The sequence below is a fragment of the Limulus polyphemus genome, unplaced genomic scaffold, assembly GCF_000517525.1.
Source record: "Limulus polyphemus unplaced genomic scaffold, Limulus_polyphemus-2.1.2 Scaffold594, whole genome shotgun sequence".
Taxonomy (NCBI): domain Eukaryota; kingdom Metazoa; phylum Arthropoda; class Merostomata; order Xiphosura; family Limulidae; genus Limulus; species Limulus polyphemus.
Genome location: NW_013666204.1, coordinates 250,331 through 261,802, shown reverse-complemented (window position 1 = coordinate 261,802; position 11,472 = coordinate 250,331). Strand labels below are relative to the sequence as shown.

Genomic DNA, 11,472 nt, shown 5'->3' with positions numbered 1-11,472 from the left:
ACTAGGATCAGGCGATGTTATTCAAACCACCTGTGCTGTAAACTATTACATACATTCATTAGTAGTAGCAGTTAGTTTTATCTGTATAGTGAAACAACATACACGGTCATATGTTGAAAGTTTGAAAGTTCAAAGAAATGATACTCAAGTACCGAAAAAGCTTTCTTACTATCATATCTACAGTAATGTTGAAATGCGCCTCCGCTGAACTGAACAAGCGTGACCACCAACAGGCATGATAGTTTATGGCAAATGACAAAGTTCACGCTACTAGCCTCATGATTTATTCGGCACAATAAACAAAAGTATAGCTGCAATGAAACATAAGCTTGGAATAAAAATACAGTTATGAAACAAAATTAAAATGCTTTTTATGTACATATATAAACATGAAATCCTAGTTAAAAATAAAAATACTCATTTATTGTTTAGGTTTACTTAAAAATATTATTTCAGGGTCTTGTATATTATTTGAACAATAAGGAAAGTACGTGATTATTAAGAAAATTTAAAGTAGATTTGCATTTTATGGATGATAAAAATTTTTGGGGGATTTTAAAATAATGTACCAAAACATAAAAAGTAATAAGTTCAAATCTGTAACAAATATAAATATCGTAATCATTTCTTATAAATATCACTTCCTAATGTAATTTTACAAGATATTAAAGATCATAATGCAAAAAACTAAATTTATCAAAAGTAACAAGCTTTATGTTTCTTAAACTACATGGATTTATGAAAGTTCTTATGAAGTTTCAAATAGTTTCATCCATTAGTTTTATTGTTGGAATGAAATATACCAAGACTTGCATTGGCTACTCAGAAAGTTAGTAGCCGGTGGTCATCAGGTTAAAGTCTGGTGCTTCTGTCTTTGTAGTTACACAGGATTTTCAGCTTAATACCACTTCTAGTTACAAAAATAAATGATTATTTGAGCAAAAATATGCTTCTGATGTGATTTCTTACATATAATTCTGTGTTTCCTAACAGGTATGTTGTGTCATTAAATATGAATAGGTGTACCACAGAATTTTAGAAAACTCATAAATGAGAAAAACAAGTAAATAAAATGTGTCTTTTGTGGATACAACTGAAATATATTCTCTTGTTCTCGAGGTAGAGGCAGGAGACATTACATTATGCTATGCTCTAATGACTTTGTAGTTTATATGGTAATAAGAGTTGTGTGTTGGGCCAAGTTTTGATAAGGTGCTGGGAGGGGGGAGTGTTGGTTTACAACACAAAATTTTTATTAAAGTAAGTGTACCTTGGGGTGGAAAAACAGAAAAGACTGACATAACTACAAATATTGAAGCATTGAGCAAGCAAATTCTTGAACACTCCTTGAAGTCACCATGAATAATTCATCTGTATATCATCTCACAAGAGAGAATTCAAATATTAAAGGTAAGGATTTCACTATTTTTGTAGGGCTCAGACATAGTACTCTATCAAGTAAAAGAGGATCTTACTATCAACATTAGAAAGCTTACAATCAACCAAGAGAAAAATATACTCTTAGGCAAAGAGCAAATTTATCTTACATACTTTCCTATCCTTCTATAATGGTTTTAGCTGGCCTTCCCATTCTTAGTGTTTCTTCCTAACAAACATATTCCTGCCATTTCCATGGCTAGTAATGTTGCTTCTTACCAGGTATTTTTTTTTTTCATGATTCTCTATTTTCTAAGAAATATTAGTTTCCTACTGATTGTAACAGCTGGTTGGTAGGCATAATCGTTGGGCTCGACTTCACACAAATTCCAAATGAATTTATTTAAATCTAGGTTATGCAGTTGTGGGTTAAGCTCAAGAAAAATTATGAATAAAGAATTCACTAAAAGATGAATAATAAAAATAACATACAAACTTTAATTAAAAATTTTCAAATATTCATCAATATCTACAATTCCAAAACATCTCAACATCAAATTCTTCATTCTGAGCGAGCAATTGTTCATTGATTAACCCTATCACTACAGGTATCTTCTGTGCATGACACAAGGTTTTAGTGTCTTACAATCAAAATTTTATTAAACTACTTTTTGATTATGTTATACCAATTAGTAGAGCATAAAATCTTAACTAATAATCCATATCTTATTAGTATATAAGTTTTAAGTTTTTAATTGTATAAGGCACTATTTAAATAAATACTGAATTTCTCCTAGTTTGACACATGTGACACATTTTCTCTAGGTATCTTCTCTATTTCATACACCACCCCTTCAAAAACAGAAATTACTACCTATAAAACCCTCATTGCTCAAACAAACCATAATTTTTTATAACCTTCAATTTTGTTTGGTTACAGAGCTATCACATAGAAAACCAGCCCCCTTCTGCCACATCCTATCTGTCAGGATTTGTTAATAGTTCTCTCTTACATTTAATTTCACATTATCTATAACCAATAGAAAGCCAAGGTTTTTATCTATCAAATGACGTATTGTATAACCTTGTGTTATGAATAGATAAGCATCACTTTCACTTGTAGTACAGGTTTGGTTCACATGGAATGGTAACGACTAGCTTGGATGAATTTGTAACGGCTCTTGTTGCATATTTGGAAAGTCAGAAAAATTTTCGAGTTAGGGGAAATTGTCTACTTTTTGCATGTTATTAGTTTTTGTTCTTTGGTGCAATATTTAATTGAATAAAAATTATTTACTGCATTATTACCATTAGTATTTAAAGTAGGGTTAAGTGTCATTCTAAATGGACAGCAAGAAAAAAGAAGATTGGGTACTTATCTTATTTCTTGTTTTTCATGTTTATTCTTTATTTATTATTATAAAAGAAACTAAAATAGGGATCTTTTTAGGTTAGTTAAGGTTAGATTATGTAAAATAAATAATAATTATAATATAATAAAAATCGTTCATGAGGCATGCATGTGAGCAGCCCGTGGGTAATGTAATTCAATAGCGTAATGTGAGCTGCATGTTCCCCGAGTGATTTACTACTTATAATGGTGCCGATAGTAGTACGGAATTGTTCAAAGGGCAATAAAACAATGACATTTAATTAGAAATAGATACATACTGTTACCAGCTTAAAGCTACTTTGGATAAACAAGTCATTCCACAAAGAAAAAAGGGTAATTTAGATTTTGTATTTTGATGGTTATGAGGTTGGTCAAATTGACTGATCCTGTATAGAGATAGGGTAGAGAAAATAACAGACAAAATATAAAGTTTTACTGAAAAACACATTTGAAATGTATTTAGGAGGTTTTAGAGATTACGCAAAGGGAATTTTAGATGAAGAAAAGTATTTTTAATCTTAACATGAAAATTACTTTGCACACAGACTATTCAAAACAAATAATATGTTCATGGACAAATCTTTATTTTAGTTTATTAAAAATACTTAAATAAAAAATATGATTTTTTGTATATGAAAGACTTATAATGTTAACTGAAAGATTGTCAAATTTTTTGAAGATATATACACACACACACACACACACACTATATTGAAAGTTAGAAGTGTTAAATCTATAAAGACTAAACAAATACAAAGAGGTCACATGGTGGGTCAAATTGACTGAATCCATGTTGAAAGGGTTAAATCATCCATAAGATTTATTAACATCGAAACTATACTGCACAAGTTATCAATTAGTTTAATACGAGAAATACATTCTGACATAATTATGTTTAGTTAACTTCTTTGAGAATATCCTTTAACAACTTTCTTACTTCATCAATTAGTTTTGCTAATGCTACAAATGAATTCTTTTCTAATATGACTTATCTTCAGAAATTACACACAATTTTACTAATGCATTGTTAAATTAGAGAGGGATAGTAATGACAACTCACAGAGAGTTTGTTTGGTAAAGGATTTCAATTCGTTGTAATACAGCTATCATCATAGTCTAACAACAATTTTGGAAAATCAGGATACTGTTGGGCAGTAAGCCTTGCAGCAGTCAAGTTCTTGTTTTTCATGTTTATTCTTATTGCTATTTTGTAAGTAATTCTTTCTTTTAATTGGCAAATCTGTGTCCTTCAATTGAACCAAAACTAATTGTTAATTGGTTAATTGAATAAGCTGTTTAACACCAGTCTTTTTACATTTAATTTCTCCACTTGTTTCTTCTGATCAGTTGGGCAGTAAGTCTTGCAGCAGTAAATTTCAGTATACAAGCTCTCTTTCCAAGCAAAAAACATGTTTTAAACTTTTTTTTTGGAGTGTTCCTCCAATTCCTCAACAAGTAACCCACAGTTATTTTGTAAGTAATTCTTTCTTTCAGTTGGCAAGTCTGTGTCCTTCAATTGAACCAAAACTAACTGTTAATTGAATAAGCTGTTTAAAACCAGTCTTTCTACATATGATTTCTCCACTTGTTTCTTCTGGTCAGTTTTGCTACTTATTTTTTATACTGCTCTCTTTCTTTAATTTGGTGCAGCTAACATAAGGATTCATTCTTTTCTTTCTGCTGTGACTTGTCTGTTTTGTGTAGATAAGAAAGATCAATGATTTCTACTTCTTAAATTATATCTCAGAATGTATTTGATCAACTCAAGGATTTACTGTAACATTTTCATTTCCTTATTTGGATAATCATTCTTTGTTAAGTTTCTATTATACATTTGCTAATGTGCTTGTTCTCCCTTTGTCTGACATGTAGGTTTGTCATACATAAAAATTAAGTTTTTTTTTAGTTATCAAGCATTTGTAATCTGTGTAGAAAAATACCTTTTCATGATTTCTACTTCATACATATCACCTTGTTGGGCAAAAATCCATTGCTAGTGAGTTATATTCAGATTTTAGTAAGAATATTATTGTGTTAATACTAACTAAGTAAACCATAGTTCTTGTTTTATTGCAACTTCACAGTTCAACTTTGGTGGTAAGTTAAACAAAATGGTAATTTTGGAGCCAAAATTATATTTTGCAGTTCACTTTGCTTATTATGCAAATTATAAAATGAAACATTTTTGAAAACTTCAATGAACAATTTCTTTATAGAAATGAAGCTTTTATAAATTTTACTTGATGTTTTGAAATATGAAACAGCTTGGAAACCAAAGAATAAGTATTGTATTTCTTCCTTTGTTAGCCTTTTCTACCTCCTCTAATTTCTCTATTTTTATATCAGACTAACTTTTATATATATACATATATATATTCCATATTTTCTATATAGTCATTGGTTTACATGCTTTCATTCAAGACAGAGTTTGAACAGTAAAGTTGTACAAAAGAAATAGCATGGTATTTTCAGTCGAAACAGTAAATTAAGTAGGTCAGCTATATAACATGAGGATTGGCAGGTTATATTATGGAGTGATACTGAATTTAGCTAAAAGTAACTGAGTTTAAGAAATGAAAAGAAAAACACAGTGTATTTGATTTTGGACACTGGTTGAGTGCCTTTCACTGGATTCATGAATCAATTAAAACCGGCCTTTTTCCTCAAGACGTCTTCCTGCTAACCAATTTACTCAAAGTCTGGTACGTGAATGTTTGAATATAACATTTCTTACTTAAAGAGAAGTGTCAGATTTACCCATACTGACTAGAGATACTCATATCATTGGTCATTCTCATTCAAACAAAGGAGAAGCCATAACCTCGAGATATCATCTTGCATACGATTGGAGGACACTGGCTGTTGACTTTCTTACATAACATACAACATTTACAGCCATGTGTCTCCTCCCATGGGCAGAACAAGCATTTCGTCATTAGAATGACAAATGAACAAAAGCAGCTAGAATGAAATCAACTTATCAAAAATGCATGGTATGACAAATACCACAATTGGTTAAAAAATGGGAATGCAGAAAATTAATTTATGTAATTATATGTTAAGATTAAAAAGTTCAAGGGTTATTTTTACTAAAATATATAACTTCAGAAATTGAAACTATGCAATGAACATAGCTAACAAAAAAAGTATTTAAATAATCGAAACTTTAAGTGTGTATTCTTAATTTTAACTCTATGAAAATTGTAGCCTGCAAATGCTATACTTTCTATTGAAAAATATTAATACAAGAATACCAATATGATAATCACTGTCTTGACTTTAAATAAATGACAGCTTTTTTTTTCAACAAAAACACATTTTTTAAATTTAATTAATAAATTTTACAAATTCTTTAAATAATAAAAAATAAATTACTTGAAATTCTAGGGTACAAAACTAGAAAAAATAATGAAAATATCTGAAAATGTCCAATACACAGCCAAGCAGGGCAAAAATTAGTATCCAATCCCACAAAAACATATTTTCCCATTTAGAGCTTCACACTTTTTTTAGTTACATTCTATTTTACTTCCATTTTTAAGCTATTATAAACTATTTGTTTTATAAGTTTTTCAATTATTCATAGTATCAGATAGCCACAACAAGATCTTTCATGAAGTTTGAATTTTTCTCTTGCTGTTCTGCGATGATTAACTTTTCTGGGTCTGGTCATGTATTGTCAAATGAACTTGCAGCGAATTATTTGAATCATATTATCAGCTTAAAAGTAGATGTACTCAATCATTTATCAGCAGATAGAAATGTTAATAATAATGTTTAGTATTGATGAAATTTTTTAGAAGGGATGGCAACTGCCTATTGTAGAGACACAAATGTAGAGGACGATGTTTCGAAAGTCTTCCGTCTTTCATCATTTACACTTGTGTCTCTACAACAGGCAGTTGCATCCATTCTACAAAGTTTCATCATGAATACTCTGCCTAAACAATCTATCAAAGAATGTTTAGTAATAATTCAACAACACACTATTCATTATAATTATATTTAAATAACTTTCTGTTTGTTCCAGTATTTTAAAAAAGTCAAGGTTTGTAACATTCAAACATGCAAGTAGAAATATATACCCACAAAATACTGCAAAAATTGATTTACAATTACAGATTTAACATTCCTTCTTTCCCATCTTATAATGTTACCAATAGTATATATTTAGGTTACCATTGGCAGCCTTTGGAGAGATATGCATTTCATTTTGGTTTAACATGGCAAATCTGTCTAAAAGAAATTATTATGAAGTTTGCTTGTAAAATCAAGTTATGTTTCACTGACAAGGTCAATGTGTGTTTATATTAGGTTTTGTTGGCTTAAGTAAATGATTGAGTGGTCAAGGAAGACTCTGATACCACATTTAAATATATATATATATATATATCAATGAATACAAACTAAATGAACTTATTAAATGAAACCTTTTGATAAATAATTTAAAAAGTGGGTTTGCTCATAAATTTAGTATGGTAGAAAAGTCGTTTTTATTGTATGACAGTGACTGTAGACACATTGAAACTGTGTGTGCGGTTTTTTTAAAAAAAAAACTGCAAAATTTACAATTCTACAAAATAAAAACTATAAAGAAAGTTTTATGCGAATGTAGGAAGGAATAAACATCAGTGATTGAAATCTATGCCAATGATAAACATACTTAATTGTTTCTTAAAAACATTTTCACAAAGAAATCTTTTCAGATTTCCAAAACTGAAAATTCACACAAATATCACGCACAAACAATACTACTTTATTTTACACAAATTACATAATCTATAGGAAATTCATTTCAAATTTCAAACATTTTCTTCCAGTATTTTTTTTTGTGCAACTCAATAAAACAAACCATGTGATAAGTGCATGAACTCAAACATTTTAAGGTAAAATTTTTCAGTTTAGAAATATATCATTTAAGCTGTAAAATTGTATTTAATTTATTATACGGAAGCTGCTGATATTTAATCATTTTCTTAAACTACATAATAACCTTTGTGCATTATTAATAAGAAACAGTATAGATGGTACAGTTTTCTCTGATGGTTAAGAATTATCAAATTATAACTTAGTCATGACAGGGTTTTGAATTTAATGCACTTTTTGTATAACTTAAATGTGACCACATAATCAGTGGTTGACTGAATAATTAAAGACTGAAACTGTAGACTTAGTAAAGTCAAGTTTAGGTTGATGTTACCAGATTTATAACATTTGATTTGTTATAACTTAGTGTGTTTTTTGTTGTTTAGTAAGTGTAACTAACTAGTTAGATAGTCTAATGAATGACCTGTCAAGAAATTTCTAAAATCTAAAAGTGTGTTTGATGGTTGAATTGCATTAATTATGTATAGTGTTCTCTTAAATGTTATTGTTTTACTTATGACAAAAGTTATATAAAGAATAACTATTAAGTATTTTGTTTTTTCACAGAAAACATTACACAAACAACTTCTTCAAATTCAGTTGGAAACTTGGTTCATGTAGCCACTATTCACAATACCAGTAGTTTGACTTCCTTTGTTGGTCAATACACTGTCCAAGCATTGTTTGTTCTTGCTGAGGTATGCTTTGATTTTTGTTTTATAATAGATTTTCCTCCATGTAATTGTAAAGTGATCACCGTGTTATTTAGTAATAACTGTTTTTTTGTTTTTTTTCTTCTGGCAAAATGAGGTATTGATTTAATCTGGTGTTAAATGTATAATATTTTGTTTTTAATCATTTTTATGAGAGCCGTGAGGAAATAATTTTAAACTGCTATAAGGATCAAATTAATAGTTTTACTTTTGAGCAAATGAAGTACTTAAATTTATATTAGTTTCAAGGAAGATCAGTTAGAAATGTCCCAAAAATTACTCAACTAAAAGATTGTTAATTAGTTGTTAAGTTTCTATGTATGGGTGTGTACTGTTGTTGATTAAAACTCACCTGATTTTCAAAATTAAAAGAATTATTCTGATCTACTTGTTATTATTATCAGTTAGTGTGTGTGTGAAAAGAATAAATATGATTTGTAGATTAAGTGCAAATGCACATGTAAAAGAAACTCAAATGTCACTAAAGTTAATTAACAAAGTTGAAATGGGCAACAGTTGCTTAGTTCGGAGTGACATGAGAGGGTCTTGGAGGACTAATCTACAAAAGTAGCTCGGGTGGAAAAGATGACATTGGAAATACATTCATCTTCAGGTCAATTTCCACTAGTTTTTACATGGGTTTCTTTGGTATCTGGGAGGATTGATGTGAATGTGATGTGATTAGCTGGTGGTTCTTGTAACTTGCTTGGTTTAACAAGTAATGATTTCACCAATGGTAATCATAAACAGCTAATTTCCTGTCCTGAGTCTCTGTTTGGTGATGGTTTCATCATGTTGATTTAAAAAGATTCTTTGATTTTTCGTGTTTTCTAGAATTTATCTGAGTCATTTTGTCTGTAATTGTCTCATTCCAAGACTTCTCATCATGTATCACTCTGAACTAGACTGGTGCTGCCCATTTTAACTTTGTTTGATCATCATGAAAACTGCCAAAATCACCTATAAAAGAATTACTAATGTCAGTTCTTAATAAATATTTGAACTTTTGTCTGTGGATAATCAAGCTTGATTAAATAATGTACAGATGTTATAACATTGAATAAACTCTACAAGTTACAGAAATTGAAATTTAGTCAGGACTAGACCCATAATATGTACAAACTTGTTTCAGTTAATAGTAAAGAAGACACAGAACTTATAGTTAAGTAGCAGTAATAGTTTTTGACTTTAAGAATAACTATCCAAATAAAGTCTATAGTAAGCTGCTTAAATTAATTAATTTCATTTATATTAACTCTGGTTTTTCTCTTTGAAGTTTCCTAATGTAGTATGCAAATATCATGACTGTAATCCTTTCATAAATTTGAAAATTAACATACAATTATTTAGGAACTTTCAAAATTTTTGTATAGGTTATTTGTAATTAGTCATTCTATCTGAGCACTCCAGAGGCACAGAGGTATGTCTGCAACACGAGTTGATGGGCAGAGCACAAATAGCTCATTGGGTAGCTTTGTGCTTAACTAAAAACAAACAAGCATTTTATCTGAACAGAATGAATTCTGTTGTGAACTACCTTCAATCCTGACCATAGTCAGTCACTTATGGATCTGGTCTTGTGCAAGTGTGTGTGTTTCAGTATGTGGTCAGTACATTAGATAAGTTTGCAATGTTCACATAATTTGGCATAGTTTCCTTTTTTATGAATAATGAACCTAATCTCCTGACACAAGTGATGTGACATTCAAAGAATACCTGGTAGGGTTTGAATTTGAGTAACTAAGTTAATTTTTCATCAAAACCTGCCTTTGTAAAAATGTCCATTGTTTTCATTTCCAGTCAGATTTGCCTTGGTGACAGTTAAGTGCAAAGTTGTTATGCACATGGTGAAGCTGACCATTTTAAGCAGACTTTAAATGTCATGTTTACATTGTCAGTAAAGAAGTTTCTTTATTTCAGAGTGATACAACTGTGTTCTTCTTGTCCCTTTTGGTCAGATTTGACTTAATAATATTCTGCATACAAATTCTAAGAACCTTCTGTTTCTGGGGACTTAATACTTGCCTGTCAGTTTCAGTGTTACATGGGAATACTACACAGAAAGTACCAAAAGGAGCAAGTTAGGTGTATATGTGTGTGTGTGCCTAATTTTCTGCTTAATTATGTTATTATTTGAATAAATGATGAACAATACAACCAAAGAAGTGATGAACAACAACATACCTCTTCTCACAAATATAGCTATTTTAGTTCAGTACTGCCCTCTATATGAAAAACATTTTCACATGCCACAAGCCTTGAGCTCCCACCTACTCCGTGATCAGCATGGTTCAACTGTCTCACATGTAAATCATCACCCTCCTGACACGTGACTCCCTCTATTCGATTCTACCAAACTATCACTTTTCATTTGGCTGTGCTATTGTCATGACATTTTTTGTTTGTGCTCTCTTCTCACATTTTTTTAAATTTTCACCGGAGTTTATGTTTCCACCTTGAAAGTGATCTCATTTACTACTAGCACACTTACAGCTTAAAGTAGCAGTACTCGACGGAGGAATTTTCAGTTTTCATACATCAGGAGATTGATCGTTATGAGTTGACCATCGTTGGGCCTCGAGTTTGGGGGCCCACACATTTTGACTATGGTCTGCCAACTTTGGACAGATAAGCTGATTTACTGTTATAGATTTTGAATATTTTCTTATCTTAATATTATTATTTGTTGTCATTTGGGTTCAATAACTTAAGTTTAGTTAGATTTGTAAATACTTATTATAAGGTTAGTGTTTTCAATTAGAGCTTAGTGAAATCCTTTGTACTATAACATTAGATTAGGCTTAATAAATGTCTTTCTTATTTTAGGCTTACCTGTCATTTATTTCACTGGTAAATCGTAAATTAGGTCAATTATATTGTTTTCTTCATCAGATACCTTCTAATATATTTTTTATTGTCTATACACACATACTTAATTTTACAATATATAGACTATTTCATTTTTGTAATTATTTATATTCCGACAAGGTACCTTACTTCCGCTCACATACATAGCTATTCACGTTCAGTGCTGCCCTCTATAAACAAAAGCTTTTGCATGCCACAAGCCTTTCATCTCTGCACCCCTCAACTCACACTGGCTTAACTGATTTTTGTATGTAC

General features: G+C 30.1%; 1 protein-coding gene across 7 annotated transcripts in view; it reads left to right on the top strand.

The window, feature by feature from the left end:
• The window catches only part of LOC106459333 (protein dopey-1-like), a 242,301-nt gene that overhangs the window by 150,966 nt on the left and 79,863 nt on the right, over window positions 1–11,472 (top strand). For all 7 annotated transcript variants that reach the window (XR_002610553.1, XM_013918954.2, XM_022385808.1 and 4 more), the window contains one exon: window positions 8,204–8,334. Coding sequence is in view for 6 of the 7 variants with exons in the window: in XM_013918954.2 (XP_013774408.1) it covers window positions 8,204–8,334 (131 nt within the window). In the remaining variant the exon portion in view is untranslated. The remainder of the gene's footprint in view (window positions 1–8,203; window positions 8,335–11,472) is intronic.